At 38.5% G+C, this 26,615-nt stretch overlaps 2 protein-coding genes and 1 long non-coding RNA gene across 3 annotated transcripts in view; 1 reads left to right on the top strand and 2 right to left on the bottom strand.

The window, feature by feature from the left end:
* The window catches only part of LOC126106730 (uncharacterized), a 143,239-nt gene extending 131,667 nt beyond the window's left edge, over positions 1–11,572 (bottom strand). The window contains exons 1-2 of the mRNA XM_049913108.1: positions 11,540–11,572; positions 9,326–9,649 (exon numbers count right to left, since the gene is read on the bottom strand). Of these exons, the coding sequence (XP_049769065.1) occupies positions 9,326–9,649; positions 11,540–11,572 (357 nt within the window). The remainder of the gene's footprint in view (positions 1–9,325; positions 9,650–11,539) is intronic.
* A 3,386-nt stretch (positions 11,573–14,958) lies between these two features.
* Positions 14,959–21,467, bottom strand: LOC126106871 (uncharacterized). The gene is made up of 3 exons (XR_007523402.1): positions 21,126–21,467; positions 18,351–18,495; positions 14,959–18,017 (listed from the first exon to the last, which is right to left on the bottom strand). It is a non-coding gene; the product is annotated as an uncharacterized LOC126106871 (long non-coding RNA).
* Positions 21,468–21,508: 41 nt separating this feature from the next.
* On the top strand, positions 21,509–24,152 carry LOC126106870 (probable 39S ribosomal protein L49, mitochondrial). Its single transcript, XM_049913270.1, has 4 exons — positions 21,509–21,654; positions 21,830–22,013; positions 22,694–22,821; positions 23,546–24,152. Exons 1-4 carry the CDS (start codon positions 21,529–21,531, stop codon positions 23,690–23,692), a joined length of 585 nt encoding a protein of 194 aa, XP_049769227.1. The 5' UTR covers positions 21,509–21,528; the 3' UTR covers positions 23,693–24,152.
* The last annotated feature ends 2,463 nt before the right edge of the window (positions 24,153–26,615 follow it).

The raw sequence follows: 26,615 nt of genomic DNA, 5'->3' as shown, positions 1-26,615 counted from the left end.
GGGGAGGGAGGGAGAGATAGGGGGAGCGGGAGAGAGAGGGGGAGGGAAGGGGAGGGAGGGGGAGAGGGGGAGGGAGGGAGGGAGGGGGGAGGGAGGGAGGGAGAGAGAGGGGGAGCGGGAGAGAGAGGGGGAGGGGAGGGAGGGGGAGAGGGGGGAGGGAGGGGGGAGGGGGAGGGAGGGGGGGAGAGAGAGAGAGAGAGAGAGAGAGAGAGAGAGAGAGAGTTGTCAAGCCAGAAAGCAGCAAGTTGGAGCACTCTTAAGAGGACACAAGCAGCGAACAATGGGGTGGACCCTCTCACCTCAAGATGAGGCCACGAATTTACCACGTATCGTCGAAAAATAGTCAGCAAAGGACAAGCACAACTCGCATGCACTAGTGCGTGATGAAGGATTCCTCAAAAGCTGACATTTTCCAAAATGTCTATTTTTAAATGTGCCTTTCCGTCACTACAACCTCTATGTAACGAGCAGCAGTCTAACATAAATTATATTGTTAGGTATTCAGATTACTGATAGCAAATGTAAAATCAAATTAAACTACTAAATAGAGGAAACATGACAAAGGAACTGATAAAATACCTACACAAATTGATAGAGATCATCCAAAAGCAACTTGCTCCATTTCTAGCAGCAATGCTAAATCAACAAAAAGTTTCAAGCATTTTGAGAAAGGAACTAATCACTACAATTTTCAAGGAAAGCACTCAGACAATGCACATAACTAAAGACCTATAGAACTACAGCAATCTGGTGTAGAATTATGGAAGACAGTTTATCCTCACAGAGTACAGCCTTTTAAGAGCATTAAAATCTCCTCTGTAGGAATAAACATGGGTTTTACAGATGCTGTCACCTGGATCAATATCATTTCCCTCGGCCTCAGGAGTGAGTTCAGTAGAGTCTTCTATGTTACCTAGTGAACAAAGCAAAAAAGCTTATGGAACCTAAGATCAGCTTTGCCACTGGACTGAATACTCCCTAAACTGCAGATCATTGCACGTTGCTCTTAGTAGGGAGAAATTGTCAGAAGTGAAAGTAACTGTGGATGTGCCTTAAGGGAGTGCTATGGGCACTTTCCGATCCATTGAATATTTAAATGAGCTGGCAGATAATGTTGGAAGATTCATGAAGCTGTTCACAGTTGATGCTGCTGTGTATAGTGAAACTGAAGCACCAGAAAAATGGAAAAATGTTCTAGTATGTGTGAAGACCTGCAGAGGATTGACAATGATGGACTCTAAGTCCTGCAATGTGCAATGATCACACAAAATTAGTAGTAGAACAGTCAGATTACTGACAAATTGGGAGAATCCTAAGGAAAGTTAACTCATCCACAATAGTGGGAGCAAATTTGGTAAATTCTACGAGTGTTCGATGTTACTGTGGGATCCTTTTGATGTAGGATTAATTGAGGAAGCATGGAAGATCTAAGTAAATGGTGAGTGTTTCATCAAGGAGATGAGAGCTGCACACAACAGAGATGTTAATGTTAAAATCCTGACTGTCTGCTCCAAAAAAGGAGTCTAAGAACGTATTAAATCCTGTCATACAAACCTCATGAATGGACTGAAGCTGTGAAATCAGAGAAAGTCAAGATTATGCAAAGGATTATCAATGGTCATTCTTCCTACACACCAAAGTGAACTGAATAGTCAAGTGATGAAATAAGGTACCCTCTGTCACACACCTTGAGGTTCTTCGAAGACTACAAACCTATATTGCCCAATTATATAGAGCAGAGCCCACCACCCAGTACTTACAGAAACACAGGATGCATTCACAAAGAAATGAGCCAGAAGCTGTAAAATGAAAACCGCTGAAAGGACTGTGATGTCACTGCCTACGAAAGAAGGTGCAGTCCCTGTAAAAGTGTTGATATCTCAGCGTTGCTGGTAGAGGGATACGGTCATACACCTACATGATGACAGAGCGAGCATGTGAACTTGTCAACTGTCCACTGAATTCAAGCTATGTTGGAAACAGTGAAATGGAGGCTTCAGCACAAGTACAACAGAATGTAGTGCATTTGCTGACAGAGGAAGGTGTGCAGAAAATGAAAATTTGTTAAAGAATGGCACAAATGTACAGAGAATACTGCAAGTCCACCGCACATGTCAAGGTGTGGCGCAAGTGATTCAGGAAAGGACGGTTGTCATTTGCCGATGATGCACAATATGGAATGCCACACTGCATTACCAGTGTCATTATCCAGCAGGTGGATGCCCTCATTATTCAGGACTGGTAAGTTCCGGTAGCAGAGCCTATTTATGCAGAGTTTGAACTGAGTGTCAGAAGTGTTAACACCAGAAAGTGTCCAAAGCATGTTCCCAATGACTGCCTCAGTCTTCAGCCAGCACAGGAATGAGACTCTCGTCAACAGAATGCATCTGCCTCTGTAGCACTGTCACGGAAAGGAATTAGTTCTTATCACAAGTGGTCACTGGAGATGACACACGGTGTCATCACTTTGAACCTGAGTCACGACACCTTAGTCTTCAATGGAAGCGTGCGAGGTCACCACCACCCAAAAATATGGAAGCATGCAAGGTCACTGCCACCAAAAAATCTAAGGGCATCTACACAACTGTGGAAAAGGCTAGGCTCACCTTGTGCTCTAATAAAAATACCACCTTCTCATTGAATCAATGGTGAATGTGCAGTGATACAGATCTTGACCATCCTTCATATAGCAATCAACTCTAAATGACCAGAGCACCTGGTCATTTTGCTCCATGACAATGAAAGGCCCCAGACAGCAAATGCAGTAGCAGACATTCAAACGGGAGGTCATCAGTCACCCTTCACACAGTCCAGACCTGTCTGCCTGCAATTATGCTACTTCAGTGAGCTAAAGAAGGCTCCAAGAGGCAAAACAATTCACACTGAATGAGGATATCAAGCAGTACATTCAGAATTGGTTCACAATGCAGCCCCAGGAATTTTGCAAGACAGCCATCCACAACCTCATGTCACAGTGGGTCAAGTGCCTCACCTGTGGTGGGCCATACTTTTGATAAAGGTGCAAGTTTCTGTTTACTGGTCTCCAGTTCTTTATTTCTTAATGCCCCTCAGAAAACGGAACGGTATAGAGTACACACTGGATAGATTTGATTTGTGAGTGATCAAGAGTAGTCTATTTATTAAGAACTTGACAGCCATTATACCCACCAGAATTGGGAAACACTGACAGAATGAGCATTTCATACAATATATGCAAGGGTTCTGGAAAACAAAGGAACATCAAAGGGCACAGTGGGTGCCACAGGTCGAACTCTGCTGTAAACAGCGGTGTGAGACCATCAATAGTTCATAGTCTGGTCAGAGTCGAGGCAGTGAGTACATACAACAGCACAACTTGCAGCACCAAATGATGATTCAATTTGCATACCAGGGAGCACACCATTAACAGCACAAACTGTTCCAGTTTTTGGAGACAAAAATAAGGAAAGGAGTGAAGCAAGTTTGCTTACTATCAACACTGACTGATATTTGATCTGTATGTAAAGGAAGCAATGAGGGACGGAAAGAGTTATACAACTGTGTGAGTGTTGGAACTTGCAGACAGAAAATCAGCATGCTACGTTTCGCAAGTGACAAGTCAGCAGTCATAGAAATTGAACAAGAATCACACCATATGTCTACTGAACTGGACCACATGTTAGCTGATGGCTGTAATATGCATACAAACATAAAGAAAACTACAGTAATGTGGTGTGAAACAGGCGGACATGACGGATGGCGAGATGTTAAACTACATCTGCATCAGGATAACAAAGTGACTGACAGCTAGTTGTCTACAGAACAACTTCCACAGTAATAGTCAATCAGAGCATGTCGCTGGTCATACCTTTTGTCCTGTGCACAGTTGTCATAATGCTCTGCTATCTCCTGCTGGTTGCCATCCAGATACAGATGACAACGTAACAGTTGCAATTTGTTATTATACTGCTCTGTAAAACTTATGGATGAGAAAAATTATGTTAGATAATACATCAACTAAATGGTGGAAACAAATGAAAGTTTGGGAGCATGTTGCCAGAGGTCTCCGAAACATGCACAGAAAGCTAGAGGTCATATGGCTTGAGGTCAGGTGATACAGCACTAAATGAGGCTGACTCCAAAACACAAGGCAGCTGAAGGAATGGGAAAAGAAAGTTTGTGTCCTTCAATGAACAGTTATGCTGCCTTATGGTGGTGGTATTCATTACAACATTGCCTGGAGACAATATTTGTATGGTTTCACATGGAGACGAATCGTGGGGAAACGGGAAGAACGATGAAATGTGACAAGTGTAGCCCAGAAGTTTGTTATTGCTTACAGCACTGTTTCATGTGTATGTGGAGCATTCTGAGCTGTGGGCACTTCTGCCTGAAGGAGAGATGGTAATCAATCACTATCAACTACAGTAGCAGGTAACCACTAAACTGTGAAACATAAAAGAAGTGAACCATATCAAACGAAATGTACAGGGTTATTCTAAACAAACTTTATACCAATGAAAGGAAGTAGTTTCAAAGTTTTTGATGGGCAGGTGGTAATGGCTTCAGACACGGCCAGTAGTGTTTGCGCACCAGTAGGGCCATCATTCCGTTTCACTGTCAGTTGTGTGTGAGATGGTGATTGGAGCACAAGGTTTTCTGCAAGGTTTGTGAAAAGCAAGTCGCAAATTGCAGTGCAGCAGACATTTTGTACCAAGTTCCGTATTCAACTACCAACTTGCAAAAGCACTAGCCATCGGCTTAAGCAATTTAAACAGATTGGGAGTGCATGCGAAGGATAAAGCACAGGCTGACCGCGTGTGTCAGAGGACGATGTCAGACAGATTCAAGAAAGTTGTTTGTGCAGTTCCAGCAAGTCTACAACAGAGACAGTCGAGAACTTGGAATACCCCAACCAACTGTATAGAAAGTTCTGAGAGGCGTTTGCTGTACAAGCCCTACCAATTACAACTTGCACAGACTCTCAAAACTATGACAAAGAGAAGCATCTTGGATTTTGTGGTTATGTGTGGGCAAAAATGGAGGATGACGCATTTCTACAGTGTGTAATTTTTAGCGATGAAGCGATGTTCCACCTTTGTAGAAAACTCAACAGAGGCAATATTCGCATATGGGGTTTGGACAATCCACATTCACCATTGCAAACACGAAAGAGACTCACCGAAGATCAACATGTTCTGTGCCATATTCCATACAAAGTTTTATGGGCCACTTTTCTTTGTGGAATGAACTGTAATGGGAATCATGTATCTGGAAATGTTGGAACAATATTCCCTCAAGTTAAGGAAGGTTGCCAAGAGTTCATTTTCCAACAAGATGGAACTCCACCATCTTGGCACCGTGATGAACGAGGCTTCTTGAATGACTCCCTTCCTCAGCGCTGGATTGGTCACAGGGGACTTGAGAACCTGGCTCTGCACTTCTGGCCACTGAGATCTCCTGATCTCACACTCTGCGACTATTTCTTATGGGGCTATGTGAAGGAAGCTGTTTATGTCCCACCTCTACTAACCACTCCGAATGATTCATGGATCAGATCACTGCTGCTGTGCACTTGGTAACAGCAGATATGCTTTTGCGTGTGTGGGGCGAGTTTGGCTACTGCGTCAATGTTTACCGTTCAGCCAATGGTGGCCACACTGTACATTTATAACACTCATCACATTTCTAATTATTAAATAATGATTAAGAATTAATTACAAATTATTAAATTGACATCAAACACTATGAAAAAAACTTTGAAACTACTTCTTTTCGCTTGTAAAAGCTAGTTCATTTTGGATTTGAACTTGGATAAATGCAAAGTTTTGAAAATGGGTCCATCATTTAGAATATTTGTCTACAATTACAGCCACATTTAACAGCGGTTCAAAGAACACAATCTCACACTCCACAGTGACTTCATGGCGGTGGTCTCACTAGTATGTTGAGTTCCGCTGACACCCACACATTGGTGTCACAGTTTGCCATGGTGCTAAGATCATATGGACTGGACTAACGAGGAGAGGGGTTGCATGCTCTTCTCAAATGTGAGCATATTCAGCCTTGAGTAGTGATTCTGGACATACTATCATATAGTGAGAGGTGGGAGAAATAATGCTCCCATGAACATTATCAAACATGATCGTTTTGGTGGTCCAGATGTTATGGTGTGGAGAAGTAAATTGTTGTAAGGGAGTACTGACCCCCCCCCCCCCCCCCCAAATCTTTGAACACAGTACATTAACTGGTCGATGTTATTGTACTCCTTCCTCCAGTCTCTTTTTCAGGGGTGCATTGTGTCCTGACTTCATTTCTTGGATGACACTGTGCTACCACATCAAACAGTACAGGTTGAGGAGCTCTTGGAATGAGAGGATATTCAGTGAATGTACTGGTCTGCTTGTTCTGCCCCCCCCCCCCCACCCCCCCGAAGTTAAAGTCCACTGAGCATGTGTGGGATGAATTGGGGTGACGTATTGCAGGAGCAAGAAAATTCCCCACCGCAAGAACTCGTTACCAACCTTGTGGCCAGCATGGAACCCCAGCGCAAAGCAAGCACTGCTGTATGTGGTGCTCACACACCCTATTAAGAAACATATCCCAACTTTCGTAATGCCTAGGTGACCATTATAAATTGTGGTGACTTCAGTGTAACTGTTTTCTTTGAATATAGTGTCATTACTGTACATCTCTTGATGTATTTCTTTCGGTTACTTTCCTGTACGAAACTGTAGCAGTTCTTTTATGTATAGTCCAAGTTTCATCGAGATATGTTACTTGACTGTGACTCTTCCTGAAAGTTACTTCTGTCTTTAAGTCCCAACCTAGTGTACATGCTTTGTCTGTATGGAAGGTCTCTTTTATGGAATATGAGAAGCTAACTGTGAAACAAGTTAGGAACAATGCTGTGACGCTCGACTTTGGGGAGGCATTCGATACAGTTCTGTGCTGCTGCCTAATGAACAAAATATGAGTGTACAGAGTATCACACCAGGTGGGAGATGGAACTGAAGTGTTTCTAGCAAATATAACACAACATTTTATACCCAACAGAAAGAAATCTTCAGGTTTAAAAGTAACTTCGGACATACTCCAACAGTGCGTTATAGGACCAATACTTGTTCACCATATACTGTATGGCTTTCTGAAGTTCCCAAGGATTTTTGAGGATGATGCTGTTGTACACGGAGGAGTAGCAAAGTTCAAAAATTATTGTTAAATGCAGGAAGACCTGCAAATTGTAAGCATACTAATTTAATGTACTGCACATAAACAGGCAAAAAGACCCATTATCGTGAGATTACACAACTGCAAAACAATAAAAAAAAAAGTGTGTGAAATCTTATGGGACTTAACTGCTAAGGTCATCAGTCCCTAAGCTTACACACTACTTAACCTAAATTATCCTGAACCTCCACCAGGACCAGCCGCACAGTCCGTGACTGTAGTGCCTTAGACCGCTCGGATAACCCCGCGTGGCCGCAAAACAATCACTGAAGCAATTGTGTCCATAAAATATTTAGGAGTATATATACAGAGTGATTTAAAGTAGAACGACCACATAAATCTAATTGCAGGTAAGGCAGATGCCAGACAGATTCATTGGAAAAATCATCAGGAAATGTAGACCACCCATAAAGGAGGTAGCTCACAAAACCCTTGTTCGACTAATATTTGAATACTGTTCACCAGTTTGCGGTTTACACCAGCAAGGACTGATGGAGGAAATGGAGAAGATCCAAAGAGCAGTATAGTGCATTTCGTTACAGACACGTTAATAGGTGCAAAAGCGTAATGGAGATGATCGGCCAACTTTTGTGGCAGACACTATAAGAGAGGCATATGCATCACAGATTAGTTCACTATTAAAATTTCAAGGAAGTTTCTGGTTAGACTGTCAACCAATATAGTGCTTTCTCTGACATTTATCTCATGTTAAGGCAATGAAAGTCAAATTAGGGATATTTGAGCTCACCCAAAGGCTTATCACAGCTCATTCTTCCCACAAACCATTTACAACTGGAACAGGGAAAGGGGACAGTGACAATGTTACACGAAGTACACTCTGCTATACACCACAATGTAGCTAGTGGAGTACAGATGCAGAAGAAGAGTGTGACTAAACTATTAGGGTTATGTGCACATTAATGGAGAACTTACGAATGTATTCATTATGGATACGCACAGGTGTTACTACAAGCCATATTGTCCTTGCGTGTAATGGCAAACTGACAACATCCCCCTTCCTGTGCTCAACTGTTAATTCCTCTGTTATTCTGATCCAAGTAAATGACAAGAGCTATTGAAAGAAGTCATTTTCTTGTTTTACGCTATTTTTAAAATTGAAATAAACAATGTGTTTTGTGTATAGAGTGAATTACTGTCTACACTTCTAGTAGTCAATAGCACGCTACGGATGGAAAAGATTTTATTCCATTTCACATCATCAACATCATCTCCAAATCTACCAATATAATGTGTTTTCTACTTTTTCCTGAATCTGCTCACTATTACTAGCCGCAGTACTACAGTACTGTCTTCCATGACACTGCTCTTTCTAATATCAGACCAGTCCTCTGCTAATCTACTTTCAGTTTTTCCACCTAATCTTCGATGAAGTACTCATGAGAGTTTTTGATGCTTGTTATGATGGACAGACTACGTTGTAGTTTTGGTACCTACCACCTTTATACACAATTATTGAACATTTGTAATAATGTATACAGTACATGCAATGGTACCAGTAAGATACAAACAGTGAAAATATGATTTTTATGAACTGAAATTATCGAACACCATTATTGCCCAGGAGATCCTGCCTGCACTTGTTTGACCGCTTTGTGAAAGTCTCCTATATGATGCCACTTCAGCGACTTGGGTGTCTTTGTGATGAAGATGAAATGTAATGATTCTGATAACACAAACACCCAGTCCCACAATCTCTGACCCGACCAAGAATCAAATCCTGGACTCCGCGATCAGAAAGCAGCAGTGACACTGACTTCTAGATCGAGAGCTGCACACAAGATTTTTAAGGAAAGTTAAAGAATGCTCAAGGTTACACAGAACATACATGGAGAGGTTAAGACCAGAACTTACTATCTTTAATGCTGGGGGCAAAGTGCATGATTACAGAAGAAAATACAAAGAACATGTTAACAGAATGAATGAAGATAGATTGCAAAACAGGTAAGGTTCTATAAGCCACAAAAGGAGGAAATATTGAAAGACCTGGGGAAATATGGGGCAGACATTTAGCCTACACCATTAAGTGGTGGTGAAGAAGAAGAAGAAGAAGAAGAAGAAGAAGAAGAAGAAATGTTACACACAATTTCAGACCTACCGTTATGCGTCGTTTCTTGAGACTGTATTCGAGTGGCCGTTCACCAAATTCTATAAGTCCTTTCCCATCTCGACGCTTTCCACTACGCAGCCCTTTGGAATCAGATCGCATCCCATATGGCGATTTATAGGTAACACCATTGGTCACCAGAGAGTCGGCACCAGTTCGCGTGTTCTTGTTGCCACCAATGCCAGATTTCTTAGCAACTACCCTGGGGTTAATCTTCGAAGAACTTGTCAGCAAATTCTTTGAATTCAATGTTCCGACCCCTGGCTCCGAAGCTGCAACAGAGGCGACAGAGTTTTTCCTCCGCCGTACAAATGCCTGAAACAAGTAAAAGCTAATTAAAAGAAGAGCATGTTCTGACTACTGCAACACAAAAATCTATTTCAAAAAACTTTGAGGGAATATAAACAACGGAAGGAAAGAAATACCAGCTCACCATATAGTTGATCAAAGGGATGTCAATAATGACAGAAACGAGACTGAGAATGTTGCTGATTTTTTGGATAAATCATGTTGCAGAGCTAACAGAATACATATCTGGATCCTTTTCCCCAACGCCAGCTCCACCAAATTGTGTATTGCAATACACTGTTGTATCCCAAAAGCCTCCTGGTGTCAATCCTGTCCCAAACCAACCTCTTCTCCACCCTACTTTGCTCATTCTGCACTCACACTATTCTCTCCAGTATCTGCGTTTTTCTCCATTCTATCTTCCCCATTCAGACCATCCCTCAACATCATCAATCAATGTGCACAGCTCCACCTACCCCTCCCAGAGTGACCTTACTGGTGCCAAATTAACATACTGTGCATTTTCTGTTCCTCTCTCCCCATCTCCTATCCTCCCTCCTGCTTCCTGCCCACCCCCTCCACTTGTTCGGTCCCCTCGATAAAACCCCTAAACCCAGTTAAGTTGCAGTGTCGGCATAATGTAACCACGCAAGTGTATATGTATTCTGTTAGCTCTGAAGGATTCATCTGAAAACTCAGCCTTATTCTCATTCTGGTTTGTGCACTTATTGAAGACTCAATGCATCAACTACACAGTGAATTGTTACCTTTACTCCTTCCATAACACTTTTTTCTTAATCTTTTTGAAGTCATCAGTCTTGGACTGGTTTGATGCAACCTATCACCTATAATAACCAATAAAAATAAAAGACACTTAACACTCTTAAAGTGAAGATAACATGCAAAAAAAAAAAAATGTAAATCAATAATGCAGTGACTGCCTTAAAAACACATTTAAGCATGTAAGGAATCTTAAACTATAAAAACTGAGAGTGCAAAGATGTGGGAGCCAGGATTTGAGCCTCAGATTTAATCAATATGAACTAAACCAGTCTTTTTCTAGTCTTTGCTCCCAACTTCACAGCTCTAGAATAAAATTGTGTTTCATTGACCAAAAAACCAAATCTCCTCCAACACCAAATTCCTCGACGTTTATACGAACCACCATTTTCTGATTTTACTCTGCCACAAATTGTCCACAAGCTAATCTCCTGTGCAGCACCCTACTCGCACACTCCAGCAAATACCTCTACCACATCCAAAAAATTCAGTAGCAGCTATCTTCCCTGCCCTGCTTATCACAACCCTGTACCAACCAGGCCTCTAACGCTTTAATATGTAAATTCGACAAGGCTAAGGTTTTCTGAAGTCAAGCCCTAAAATGCAGGCAGGAAGGAGGTCAAGGTCTGCACTTGGAAATCTGCTTAAGTCCTGGCTTCTATTGGGATCCACAAAGTTTAGGATCTACAGGAGAGGAGTTCAAACTGTCATCCTATACAGAACAGAGACCTGGACCGACACAAAAGATAGGAAACTCCTGACATTTGAGAATGCTGTTCCAAGACAGATTTTTGGGCAACGATGGAGACCACTAGGGAAAAAAACCATGAATTGCAGGAGTTGTGTAAAATGTTGGCCATTGTGGTTATGACTAGAGAGATGAGACTGACATGGTATGGGTATATAATGCATCAAAAAGACCAGATAACAGATAGGTGGTGGAGGGACATCAAAGGCAACACACAGAGAAGAGGACCACTACTGAGACTGCCTGACAAGCTCAGGGATGATACGAGTGTTGGGACTAGCTGGAGAAGGTAGAGGAGGCTAAGTGGCAACGACAAAGACTAACTGTGATTTGTATGGCCAACCTAGGAAGCAACAAGAACACCCTGATATGCTTCCCACACCACCTACTGGCACCTTCCTAATCTCCTTGTCTAACAGCATCGCACTCCCAAGGCTTCTATCGTTGAAACTGAAGTGTCCTCTGGGACAACAACCTAACTGAAATTCATATCAGTCTGTAATTCTTACATATTACTCTACCACATCATATATTATTAAACTACAAGATTTTGTTTATATTTGACTGAAATTTAGTCCATGTACATGAGTTTTAAATGAATGATAAATCTATTTAAAATGTTTGATGCACTGTACCCGAATTTCGATATATTTAAGTCAGTTCCAAAGAATGCCCCAATCATTCCTGCTGTACAACAGTTTTAAATACCCACCCTCTACTAGTTACTTGATAAATCCTAGTCTTGATAAATCTTACATCGGAAGGAGAGCAACATGTGAAACTATATACTTTTACAAACAAATGTGTGTTCATTGCTCTGCTTTTTTCCTAGTGGTAAAATGTCATTATTTGCTCAGTTCCTTATTATCATCTTTATTTCCATAACCCTCCAACATCTTAGCTGCAGTATTCTTTCCACTCTTCCTCCCAAAGCCACCTATTCTTCTCAGTTGGCTCTATCAGTTCTACATTGAAGCTGGCACAGTGCTTACCAGTGTACTGTCTTCAATCTATTGCTCTCTCTGACACCTACCCTTTCATCTTGGTTTCCCTTCACAAAAGGAATGTTCTCCTCAATCTAACCTGTATTAAGTACCAAAGAATGCGGAGCAACAATGTAGTTGTCTGTAGCCGAGTGCATAGTGTACCAGTTTTTGTAGGAACACTTCTTTTTTCTTTTATTTAAATTCTTTATACATCTTAACAAATGGAAATATTAATTAATAAACACTGAATTGCAATTCCCAGAGGATGGAACTAGAGATGGGGCACAGTTCCAAAGGAATAGTTCACTAAACTGAATGAAAGGACCGAGGAAAGACTTCTGAATAGCAGTCATTCCCTCCCTCTTTAGGTCAATCTTGTTCCCACTTAAATCATTTTCTTTTTTGGGTCCCCACTTTTTACTCATTCCTCATTCTTTCTTCAGTTATGGTTCCTTTTGTTCACAGTGTTCACCTGTCCCTGTTCAATTTAAAATCTTTCTCAAATTCTCTACATCTAGTCCTTTCCGTAAGCCAGTAATTTATAACTTTATTACAATTTTCTACTAAAATTAACAGTAAAATTCCTATTCACTGAAACTTATTTTTTTTTATTAGCTAGTGTACGTTTGAAAATGAATGAACAAACACACACACACACACACACACACACACACACACACACAGTCAACACAAACTGATTGGTTTGCAAGAAGGAACCCATATCCAGAAACAAATGGCTTGGATGCTGGAGAGTATGAAAGTATAAGAATGAATGGTTGTGACAGTTTGTTCCAATTTGCTTTACTGCCTAAATACAGAAGGTATGCAACCCTTTAGCATCTATGTACTGTGAATGGATGACCTGGACCTAATAACATTCCTATGCATGCGCTACCTTCCTCCACACAGCCCTTGTGTGCATCCTACTGCAGACGTTGTGTGGTCTGCCAGTGCAGTAACATTAACATCAACACGACATGTACCAGTACAAAGCTGTGGAAATGTTTGACATGGTGTCTGCATAGGGCACAGAGAACAGCAATGGGAGAGTTACTTCTACTGCAAGGTTGTATGCAGAATGTTTTCCACACAGATGTACCCTATTTCATTTCACATTCGCTGTCACCTCAGACAAGCCGGAAAGTTGCACGTAAGTATTTTCTGCACGAGGCGTGTCTGATGTACAGTAAAGTAGTAGCACTTTGTGCTGGGCACTTGCGAATACTACCCCCAGTCTACTGTTGTCCTGTGCTAGGTGTTGAAACATGATGCGGGTTGTCCACACTCTTCTTGAACACTACAGTTGGAGGAGCACATGCTGACAATGTTTGAAGAAAACCCAGCCTCCAGCAGTTGGCACAAGCACTGCACATGGGTAAAAGTGCTGTGTGGCACGATACCCATGAACACTGGCTCCAGCCATACCATCTGCACACAGTCCAGTCACTGAGGGAGGAGGACTATCCACAAAGGATACAGTTTGCACAGTGGTATTTACAACAATGCACACTCCACCCACAATTCCTGAGCTTCATGCTATTCCCATGTGAAGGGGCATTTTAAACTTGCACAACATGTAAATTTGGGTGGATGAAAATCCGGGTGCACAAGTGATACAAAATTACCAACACAGGGTCAGTATTAACATCTGGCAGGGATAATTGTTGACCATTATCATTGGGCAATATCTACTGCCAAAGAGATTAACTTGACCAATCTATTTCACATTTATTAAAGATGATTTACCTACCCTATTGGATGTAGAGTGACTAAATGTTCGGGTGGACAAGCGGCTGCAACACAACCGAGCTCCAGCACCCTCTGATGTGGACGGCAGATCTGACATCTATGAAGAGCATGTTGCACTGCAGCCCAGTAACATCAGTGGTGCACCTTATCACTCGATTTTATGAAGCAATTGAAATACTTCAAAGACAACAGCACGTACTAGCTCATGTGCTCGAGGCTCAGCACTGACGTAGGAGGTAAACAGCTCGCAGCTCATTTGTAATGTGAACTGGTCAATGTACTACTTAAGTTGCATTTATTGACGTAATGTGAAACGCAAATCATCTCAGAATTCATCACTTTTTAGTGCCCAAGCTAGGCATTTATGGATTCAGGTTCCTTCTTGGAAACTGGTCATTGTGCCTTTCTGCACAACATCATAAATGTTGTTGGCATTTTTCTGGGACATCATGTATATAATACAAGTTTTTACAGAATATAATTTTAAACTGATATTAGCTGAATTTATTAAAATAGTTCTCTGTACCACCTTCACCTATCAGTTTCTGAGGTACAGTTGGTAAGCCATTGAAGGGAGTAGAAGACAGTCTTACTGCCTGAAGTCCATTCTAATCTATTTTGTCTACTCACATCGCTGATCTTTTTAGTTTGAATTTTGGAAATTTATGCTCCTACATGAGTCTGATGTACAATGATATGAGATATTTACGAAACAAGGGGACCTAACAGACTGCTCTGCCCTCCTCACTTACAGGATTTGAAGATCAGTGATGGCAATCAATTTCCTAAAGCAGTACAATGCAATTCTAAAAAAAAAAAAAAAAAAAAAAAAAAAAAAAAAAAAAAAAAAAAAAAAAAAAAAAAATACTTTATGGATTGTTTGAATGTTTACCTGTATTAAATATTAAAGAATGTGGAGCAACAATGTAGTTGTCTGCAGCCGAGTGTATAGTGTACAAGTTTTTGTAGGAACACTTCTTTTTTCTTTTATTTAAATTCTTTATACATCTTAACAAATGGAAATATTAATTAATAAACACTGAATTACAATTTTTAATAAAAATTGTCTTTATTCTTAATTAGTGGTTATATAACAATTAATTAAAATTTATAACACACATGAAGTATAATGTAATTAGACAAGAAAGAAGAATGGTGAACAAATATAAATGAATGGATGTTCATTTAAGTGTTCCTGTCAGTAGAACTAGGAATTTCACCTCATTCAGATGCGTACTGTTCAGCCACAATCAAATGTAATTTAACAGCTTTCTTGGTTGAATTTTCCTTTTGATACAATTTACATCAAATCTGTGCTGCCAAAACTATGTACGTACACTGTAGAATCAAAAGCTTAGAATGACAACTATATTTCCTGGCATACAATATTATATTTTACTAATAATTTCAAATTCCAAAGTACATCTTCATCATCAGGCCTTCAGTCAACTACTGAAGACCTTTATTGAGATAGCATACTTTAACAGCAAATATTTTACACTCCTACTCAAACTCTACGGGTCAAAGTCAACACTAATGTTTAATCGGCAAGTAAGCTAACGACAGCTCAGTACTCTACACCATTTTTAAATTGCTTTTATACTTACATATTCCATAGCAAACTGTGCATTAACTTAAAAAAAAAAAAGTGGATGTGAAAGATATAAAGAAATGTGATGAATACCAGTTTATTTCTGATCGAAATTATACTTTTCACTAGATATTAAAGAGAGCTTCACAACTTTGAATCAATGCATCATAAAATTACTTAAATAGGATACAAATAGAGCACCAAATATTAACTTATCATTCTCTATTGTTTTCTGTGCCACCTGCCTACTTATCTCTCTGGGTGTTACTGACTAACTTTTCATCTGATTAAATTTCATTTTCACTATTTTCTTAGTAATTTTCCGATATATCTTATAATCTTTCTATATTATTCCAACTTCTCAAGTATTAACTGTAACTGTACCATTTAACTTTGTTATTTCCTTCCAATTTCATCCCCCTTGCCCTTTGTTGTGTTTCATTCTGTTTCTGTGTGTTCTGCCTTTCAACACATCCCCTCATCTCAGGCATTTGCTCCCTCAATTATTCTTATTTGCCAATTTCTCCTCACTGTTTTCTGTCTTTTGCTACCTATCACGTATTTGTTTCATTAAGTTTTTGTTTTCTTCCTCAAAAACTCCACTGCCACACAGGCTTTCAGACTTTTCAAAACTTAGACAATACCTCTGATTAGCATTGCCTAGAACAACCTTTCACCATCTGCTTGCATATTTTTTCTCCCACTTTCTACCAATGCCAAACTACAAATTATGTTCGTACAATTCTTTAACTGATTAAATTCAAATATGTTGCAGAATAATACCACCTAAGGAGCTAAGTAAATATTGTAAGAGTGAGATGAAGTTCATCTTATGCAGCTATCAGTATTTTTCCTTAGGCAATTTGTATTGTTTCTCTCCTTATCTCACTCGTCCCTTACTACATTCTTTTGACATTTAGTCTCTGCCACCCCCATGTGTTCTAAAATGGAGTTACATTAATAAAGTAAGATACAACAGTTATCTCTTAAGTAATTAAAAACATCACAGTCTAAAAAGTTTGCTAGATTATCAAGATGTTCTCCTGGGAGTCTCTTTTTTTTTCCAAAAAATCAGTACCTATACAAATACTGCTTGGGCACTTTTGTATCAATCGTGTCAGTATGTAATCTTTTGGAAAATAGTAAGACACATTAAAAGACGCATGCTCTTCCAGGAACTTAACAACTTTATTATTATTATTTATTAAATGTTATAAAAAGTATGTATGAAGAGTCAGATATCTATTGCAGGCAAAAATAATCAAAACAGAGAGAGTATGAACCTAGGTTTACTGAGGATGCAGTTTACCACCCATGCTTTTTAATTAAGATCTACATAAAGCAAATGTTTTTGAAAAGGATAAATGAACTAAGGTCTTACTCTTTCAACTTTGAACAACCAGACTACATACTGACAATGTCATATGTCATCAGCAGATGACTGAATAATAATTACTAACAGTGAGAATAACCTACTAAGAGCAGTATCTTAACTACAAAGGATCTGATCTTCATGCAACTTACAGACACCTGATTTAAAAAAAAAAAAAAAAAAAGGCAATAGTTTTTATAGAAGAAACAAAATTACATCCAAATGGGAAAATAGGACAGCAAGTAAATTTAAACACTTGGGATGCAATGTATCACATAAAGATGAAATTTTTTTGAACATAAGATAGAAAAAGTTTTAACTTAATGGTAGTACTACATGAACCTTGCAAAGAAAAGTAAGAAAAGAGAGAATTCTGAAATTTTACGAAACACAGTCATTCCTAGTTGTAATGTACAGAAGCGAAAACTAAACAACAACAACAAAAAAAAAAGGACCACTAAAAATCCGGAGTATGGAAATGAGACTTTTCAGGCATGTAGCAACATACATGACAGACTTCAAAAAATACTTTACAAATACAAACCGACAGGATGAAGAGACCCAAAGCCAGATGGAAGGACTTGGACTAATCTCTCTAAGTCGATGTAGTAACAGGCAAAGCCTAAAACGTGCAGGAGGAGATGGTGATGACGTAAGACGTCCAATGAAACAGAAGATTATTAGCTAAACTTTTTTCAGTGCATAAATCTGCAATTTCTAGTAATTAACAAAATAAATGTACTTATAACTAATCAGGAACCCAGGAAAGTCTCCACAGAGCTTTATTGCAAATGACAAGTTTTTGAGTGAAGAAAAAAAAAACAGATTTCAGAAACTTTTCCACTTCTTGCATTACGGGATGTGCATTTTGACTTGTTTTATATACTTAAGCTTAGCTATGTAAGATACCAAAACATAAATCTGCAAGAGTTATTCACAATAATGACATGCTTACTCCAGGTATTGGTTTCTTTGTGGCTGAAGCTACATCCTCCGATAGCTTCAGCAGATCCTTCTTTGCATCAGCCAAACTATTAAATTTCTTTATAGTCGAAACTGTCAACGAAGTTTTGCTACTGTCAGCATCTCTACGGTTTCCCAACTGTTTGCTTGCAGCTGGCTTTTTTTCACGTGCTGCCATCTCCCCTGTCAGTCATTAGCATAGACACCTGAAACAGTGTGAACAATCTTGAGTAATCATATCAGGCACATACAATGAAGTGAACACACATTTTTCAGCTCTGAATCGACACAGTTACTCCGCAAATAAGCATCTGTTTCAATGACAGGAAAACCCTGTGTAAGTGGATCCATTATACCAAAGTTTTCTTACACAATATGAAAGCAATCTTAAACTGATGTACTGAACCTATACCTCACATGTACATGAATTATGGGTGTGTCAAGGCACTACTGAAAACATTAAAACTTATATTGCTGTGTCACACGACTGCCTTATAGCTACAGTTGGAGTACAAGATCTCTGCTGCTACACGACTCACCAAGCTGTTAAGCGACCCCTGCTCAGCTATTGTCACAAGTGTGTGAGACAAAGCGTTGCTCTTAAGGGGACATAGACAAGAACACTATCATTTACTAACTGTCACTGGTTCTGTTCTGCTGCAAAAGGCTGGGTAATTAAGTGACCTACAAAAAGAGAAAAACGTAATCTTTAATATTACATTAACTGATGCAATTCCTGGGAAACTGCCTGTAATGTACAAGCTCATTATTCTTCTAGAGTAATTTTAGTGAACAGCTGACAATAGTTCCAAATTATTATATCAAAATGCTTAAGAAGGGTGGAGAGTGGTAGTCTGTAAGCACACGAACCATCACAACAATTAAGAAAGCTAGTTGAATGAATTTTGTTATAGTCTGGGGTCAAGGCACAAAACTAAACAGTTACAAAGATCATGTAGGGAACTGATGGAGAATATTAAGTGGGAGCACCTCAATATAAATACTCTTACACAACTGGTTTTCTAAAGAACCAAACGTCAGTACTTGGGGAACAACGTTGCTTGTATACACATTATCTTAACTGTTGTATAGGAAGCTCTGAAGATAACAATCATTACTAGGGCAAGGAAAAAATAATTCTTTGTCAACAAGAAAGAACACTTATGTTGCTTTTATCATATAACTTACACTGAACACACAATACACTCATTTCAAGAAAGAAGGGAAGCTTTTGAATTTTACAAGATCAGAATATGTAAACCAAGATGACAGCACAACGTTTTTGTCAAATATTCATACAGAATGCATGATGTGTTTTAGGAGCACACATCACTCCTGCGGTAAGCATATGTAGTACACAAATGAAGACTACATCCACCATGCTGAAAATGTAATCATATTTACATAACAGCTACAGTTATTACGCCAGGTTTGATAAAAGAGCATTTTCATGGAAATAATTTTTTTCTGTGGTTTTATTATTCCACAACTTCAATTGTTGTATTAAAAGGAACACATTTTTGAAGAAACTGATTCCCTCTTTAACACAAATGAAACATTGATTTAATAATAACAAGGGTGAGGATTTTTGAGCTAGCACAGTCTCAAATGTTAAAGGGGAGATAGTATGCGCAAACTGACCGATGAACCAAAGAATTCAAGTTCCAACTTGGAGTTGTACGGGAATATTTGAGAAGAGGTTCACTGCTTTGAGCCATTAACATTTCTGCACAGGAGTTAACATAAAATATAAAATATCTGTAACATACAAAACAAAAAGAGTCTGCATGATAGGATGGAAGCATAGATTAATTCCTAATACATAGAAACAACATCTATAATTTATGTTTGGCAGTACTGAATCATAATTAATTATAATGGGAGCTACATGACAGTAAATAGTGCAAGGGTAACCTCTTATTATAAAACAAAAAATTCCAGAAAGATCCTTTTGACAGCATCTGCGAAAAAACTCTGAAGTTAAAGGCTTCATTTAACTAAATTCTTGCTGGCCTCCATACATAATAATGGTAGATTATACATACATTACCTGATACATTTCAATGACACTGCACTACTCTCATATGATGTTAGAGTTCACAACATGTTTCAGAGTCTAGAAAGGGCTCCAAACATGGCTGAGCATTTTTAAACTACCATATGTGTTTTCAACTTTTTAATTTATTATTATCAATATGGATGTGCACAGTTCCCCTTTTGGTTTTGCTTTCTCACTACATAATGTTTGTCAAAGAGGTCTGTCTATAGATGCACAACATAGTAGCATATTGGCTGGCCTACAAAATATGAAAAAGAAAAATCTGATACCTGGAAATACTTTGAATATTAAAAGCTTAAAAGTAATATTACAACTAAGTCTGAAAAAAAGTTAAGCCAATTCAGGATTTTAAATGAAGCTCAACTAGAAAAAAAGTTGCAGGGTTTCAGTCAAACTGCAGAAAACCCAAGCTACATTACTGCAGAAAATGCAACTACCACTACTATAATATTGCATGCATACAATTAATCGCCAAAACACAGTATCAGTGCAAGAATAAATAGGTTAGATGACATTCTCAGATCCAATGACTAGAAAAATAAAAATATCTACAGTTTTAACTAAGCAGCTGTTTCTCACACAGCGAAAATTCCGAAACGCCAAACTTCCGAAGAAATAGGACACTGAGCAAGCGTGATGACAAGATTTACAATAATTTGCAATTACTGTACAGGGCACTTTTAGAAAAGTATAATTTTTATGGGAAGAATAGCGTTTCGTTTAGCCACGACATTAAACAGAAGGAGACAAATTATGTGACGGAAGAAAGATATGATAAGTCTGTAAATTATATTCTAAAAAACTTGTAAAAAATATTATACCCGCGCGAAACACAGCCAGAGGGATTTCCTACTGTTTCATTCGACGGTTTTATAAATTTTCCGTATTATCAATTTTTAAAAAAAAAATGGTCGTCCATACATACTACAGTTTATTGTCAAGCCACTACGTTTCCGCATTACAACTACTAAAGTGCAAAATATGCATGCAGGGCAATTCGTCAAGCAACTAATCGTTAATAATGTACAACTTTTTCATTTAGTTTTATTGTTTCATAGTGATCCAAGCTTTACTTCCGCAGGACAAGTAGTCAATGACAAAGACACCTTAAAGGGTAAGGCAACACAAAAACTTTACTAATTGACAAACAAAACACGAACGCAAAGTCCCGAATTTCACTAATTTTTGAAGTATGTTTTCGTGCATTTCACTGCTGCGAAGTCTCAAATTGTTCATTTCAGTAGAATGTACATACCTCTTTTTGCATTCGAAACATTAAAATTCAAGTGCCTATTTCATATACTTCACGAAAAAACGTTTTGAAATATAGGCATAGGGAACACACACCGCTATCACCTTCCCTGTTTCATGTTATTTAGCGCCACCTATGCGAAGAAAATCACGTAGCTTGCGAGAGACATATATTATCAAGAATTTCACTGTACTACATAAAGTTACACACTCTGTCGGATGATTTTAATCCGCATGCTAGACTAAAGTTCACAATAAACACAAAAATCAATGTATTACTTGAGATTTAGGGGATTTAAACGAAACATTAGCGCGTACGATGCTGCACTGTGCACTTGCGCCCTACATCCATGTTGGACTAAAGCAAAAAGAATGACGACGCTAAGCGTAACACCCCTAACACGAATATGGCAGCCCTCAGAGTGGGTATTAGGAGCTGTACTACGCTATTTACGCCAAACTCTTGTTTGTGGGGTCATTACGGTCTTTATCGAGATGTCAGTCGCCTTAAAACGTTACCCTCCCTTCGCATGGTAATATATTATTTTCTTTCCGAAGCATTTATGTTTTAAATACAATAATATTGCTATATTTACATATGAATTAGATTGATCATCGATACAACTGTCATAAATATGTTAAGACATCTCGGATTTAACTTGGATTAACGCAGAGGCATGTTTTGTGAAAAAAAATCTTATTTCGTAGGTCTTATCTAGAAATTCTTCGTATAGATCTAGTTCCGAGGAAGGCCCCAAGGAATTGTATACGGGCTTTGAAATCTCCAGCTCACCCGAGGAATGGCAATGGGTAGAAAGACTTTTGGGGCCAAAAGTTGTACCGCAGCCAAAGCTGAAGGCAGATTATCCATCTGGCTGGAAACCACCTTCAGGTAAATTTTAATACAGAGCCGAGCAAGGAACTGTGACATACGTATTTTAGGAATGATAATAAAAAGCGTACGGCAAATGTGATCAATCGACTGTTTGACGCGAAGAAATGTTATATTGTAACAGTGTCATAACCATTTTTCGAAAACTGCTTTTGTACAAAGCTCCATGATTACTATAAAATACAAAGCGAGCTCAATCTGTGTGATCTGTGTATGCTACTTGACAGCAAAAGCAGGCTTCTTATTCTGTGTCATTGATTCAATAAAGGATCATATTTGACGGAAATGTGAAAGGTTTCAGCTGTCAGTCAGTAACGTTCGTGTACTTCGTTATAACGCTGCAGCAATGTTCTGTGTATCGCATATAATTATTTAAGTTTCTGCTAGGTAATTCGAAATGTAAATATTTACTTTTACTTGCACAAAGACAACAAACGAGAAATATGTGCATTTTTACATTTTTTGTCACTGTCCAGTCAGAAGAGTATCAGTAGTTTAGTTTTCGTCAACAGAGATGCAGTAATGCACCAGATGGTTGTAGCAGTGACATAGGCCCCTAACTGTTTTGTAACAGAATGATGTACTTATGTTGTCGGATGAACTCTGAATTATAAATAATTTTTGTCATTTGTGGTATACATTGAACATTGTCAGTTGGTCTAATATGACTTTTTGTTTAGATGCTGCTTTATCACTACCATATTTTGTGAAACGGAATAAGAACTACATGCTGCCAGTGTATCTGAATATTCAGTTCAGAGGACAGCGGCGTATAACTGTAGTTCGCAATATCCAAGGCGACATATGGGTATGTATCTGTTGTGTTTTATTCACTGACAAGTATAAATATTTTTAATTGTTTTACATCTGACATAAGTCATTGTTGTACTTTGTACCATAACAAATGTTAAGTGCAGTAGTATTTTATGTAAAATTCAGTTCTTCCGTTAATAACGCTTGTAGCTAATACATTCCTGTACTGTGTAAAAAGAGTTTATGGGTGAAAGTAGCAGCCACAGAGGGAATTTTCTGTCCACATACCTACAGTGTCACTAACAGGATTGCTGTTTGTTCTAGAAGTGAAAATTTTTAATCGCAATCCACTGTTTTTTTGTCGAAGGCAAACTTAGTTCACATAGGATACATGCTGTTTAAAGTCGTAGATCTGTTGAATAACCATACATTTGGCATGATTTTGTATGTATTTCTTGTGTTTACATTACAAGAAATATTTTGATGTGTAATGCAATTTTTTTAAAACTAATACCAGTATATTTGGTGCAAGAGCTGTTAAAATACAGCAGGAACTGTAGACACACACATAAAAAGTCCTTTTTTTAATCTCTCTTTTTTTTTTACAATACGTATTTTATTATTTAGTTTGATGGTTTGAGGAAAGAACAAAAAAAGCATTATTTCATTGCATACATCTTTTATTAATAATTACTTTATGCCTTTGATTAGTTATGTTATTAATATTACATAGGTACAACATTAATTTTATGTTCATGAATGTTTATATCCTGTTTCAGCTGATGGAACGTGAATTGAGAGAGCATCTGGAATCTGTTGTAAAGAAACCTGTTATTACAATGGTCCATGAGGTCTGCTGCTTAATAAAAATCAAAGGAGATGTTTATTTACCTGTGGAGCAGTGGCTTTATCAAAAGGGCTTCTAGTGTGTAATGTAACTAGAAAACAGCATGGTTCAAGTAATTTTGTACATTTGATTTCATCCATGCATGAATAACATTGGAAGGGTGATTTTAATTATGAGTTCAGTATACATTGTGGACTGAAGTTTGCAGTACATCATGCATAAATTCGAACACAGAAATCTAGATATTTGTGTCCTGTCATAATTCCATGAGGCAAATTTGTAAATAAAGATGGAGGTATATAATCCAAGCTACTAGTAAAGTAATTCAGATTAAAATGATTTAACAAACCATTTTTGTGCTCAATAGCTTTTGACACACAGTTTTTGGGTATAATGGAAAAAAATCAGTTTTTTAATTGTAAATGAGATATTACTATGTAACTTTTTGAAAACTATTACACAATTGATGTTTATCAGGTAGAAACAATCCTAAATGGGAATAAAATGTGACTTTAATTTGTAATAAATGTCTGTTGTGATATTTGATAATAAATATTCATGTTTGTATAAAAGCAGATCTTAATCTTTAAAGGTCATGACATATACTGTTTTATAGGATAATGGGGAACAGAAAGATGGAGGGGGAGAGAGAGAGAGAGAGAGAGAGAGAGAGAGAGAGAGAGAGAGAGAGTAGCAAACTGCTCAGTAAGTGTGGACATCTATTTAGGTCTGTATGTCTTTGTTAATGTACTCCCCATGTGTAGTAAATTGCTGCCATCCGCAGGAGAATTAGTGAAAGTGAAAAGAATATCCCTGGCACTGGCAGTGGCAGTACGCTTGGTGCAGCTTCTTTGCACCTCTACCTCAACCACTCATGTAAAACGATTTGATATATATTTCCATGACAACACATCAGTGTTGCGATTTCTCTGTAGGCAGCTATTGTTTTTGTTTGCACTTTATTGTGGAAAGCTCGCAACAGTGCTGCCAGCTATTGGGATTGTCTTTCACCGAATGGACTATGGTATGTGTTAACTCATTTGCTTGCTATGTAGTTAACACCGAAGCTGCATTCATTAATATGTGTGGAAAGTTGTGGGGAGAGAAAGTCTACTGTCATCAGTAAACTGAGCATACTTTGGTACTGATTTGCTGCTGCTCTTAATGTCATTCTCTGAGCTTTTATCAGTTAGCAACATGGTGTAGCTTTCTTGGAGGTCCAAGAAGTTCATAAGTAACACAGGATAAATCACTTCTATTCATTCTTGTTCCAACTAGCAGTGGGACACCAGTGCGAGTAGAGAAATAAGATGAAAGATTGGCCAACTACAGACTTACAATGTAAGCTCCTTGGCCTTTCTTTTTCTCTCTTTCCAGAAACTCTTCATTCTTTCATTTCTTTTGTTTCTGTCCTCCTTGGAAACATAATATATGGATCTCTTGTTTAGCGATTTCTCTTTAAACAATTTTATGCTGTTGATTTTGTTTTTGAATTCTTCCTTGTTTTGGAATATAGTGCAAGGGCAATCAATCTTTTTTTACCTACTGCCCACTTTTGTATCTCTGCTAGTAGTGAAATTTTCTAATCGTCCACTGGTTCCACAGAAATGGTGATTGATAGGGTAGATAAATAACTTCATAAAATTCGTAAAGCAGATTTACCCAATTGAAAGCATAAAATAATAATTACTTATTAAAATCTTTGTAGACATCTTCTGAAAGCGGAATTCTCACCAGAAGTTCACTGGGACCAGGTTGACTACCACTGACCTATTGCGATATTGTGCATTCTACCCACTTAGAGGTGGATTTAATGCTATGATGTAACTGAAGATTTTATTATTGTTATTTTTTAAATGCTCAGTTGATTTTTGTCTATTCTTTTTTGATGTTGGCAAAGTTTCACCTGTTGTTTCCACATTGGTCCATGATCTTTTCAGTGTACTTACAGAGCTCCTTGTTTTCCCTATTTTTTCAAGTCCCATCAGTAATCTTAAGAGTCCGGGATCCAAGGATGTTCTTGAGAATCTTCCTTTCCTTCTTTTGAAATTCTTTCAGCTGTCCCTTTTTATTTACCTTGTATGATATCACTCGTGTGTCATCCCTGTCCTGTGTTAGTTTGTAAGCAAGGTCTAATTTTCTCTCTGTAACTTTGACTGCTTCTTTATCTAGTCCACTGAGTTAGACCCATTCTTCGAAGTATTTATATGTCCTGTTTATCTTCCCATATTTTACCTCCAAGTATTTCCTGTGATTTCATGCAAGACCTCCAGCATTTTTGTGCATCCTTCCAGTTTCCAGCTAAAAGCTAAATGTCTGATTCCAAAGGTGTATCCTACTCGTTCCTTCCAACTTTAGAGCTTCTTTCCAGGTGTTCATTGTTGTGAACTGTTGTGTTATATATTAATAATTCTATGTTCACATTCTACTACGAACATCACCTTGTACACTACTTGATTAAGTGATACTTTAAATTTCAGAGTGTAGCTTAATTTCTGCCAGTAACTCTTCCCTAACTTTGCAGATGCTCTCTAGCATGTAGATGCAGTGGCAAATTCGGAAAGAAGATTATCACAGAGAATGCTTCTGGCCTAGGGAATTATTTTCAGAATGTGTCTTTCACCCTGCATTGAAGTGCACACTGTTTTGAAACTTCTCGATTTAATGAGAGATTTATTCTGGAAACAATTCCCTAGGGACTGACTCTGTAGCTGAGTAGTTAGTGCCACTGTCTTCAGTGTGGAAGGACTCAAATTCGATTACTGATATCACCTTGGATTTTTCTGAGGTAGGGATGTCTACACAGTCTTGGAGGCCAGATGAGGAGCTCGTCGAGTAAAGGAGCGGTGGCTTCATCACGAATCATCTACTGGCAATAGTGACTAGAGGAATTGGCAACATGCTAATAGCTTGTCCCGTATCGTAGACAACTCCTTGTACTGTCTTATAGGCAGCAGTCGGAAGAGGCCTAACACCTAATCTCTTAATGGTGTTTAACAATC

The sequence above is a fragment of the Schistocerca cancellata genome, chromosome 10, assembly GCF_023864275.1.
Source record: "Schistocerca cancellata isolate TAMUIC-IGC-003103 chromosome 10, iqSchCanc2.1, whole genome shotgun sequence".
Lineage (NCBI taxonomy): Eukaryota > Metazoa > Arthropoda > Insecta > Orthoptera > Acrididae > Schistocerca > Schistocerca cancellata.
Note: the sequence above shows the minus strand (reverse complement) of the source record. Positions and strands in the feature narration are given on the sequence as shown.

What these genes read in the sequence shown, in the direction of transcription:
- LOC126106870 (XM_049913270.1), top strand. Translation starts at nt 21,529, where the DNA reads ATGGCAGCCCTCAGAGTGGGTATTAGGAGCTGTACTACGCTATTTACG. An exon ending in CGTTACCCTCCCTTCGCATG is followed by an intron (nt 21,655 to 21,829) that starts GTAATATATTAT and finishes CTTATTTCGTAG; the next exon opens with GTCTTATCTAGAAATTCTTC. An exon ending in TGGCTGGAAACCACCTTCAG is followed by an intron (nt 22,014 to 22,693) that starts GTAAATTTTAAT and finishes CTTTTTGTTTAG; the next exon opens with ATGCTGCTTTATCACTACCA.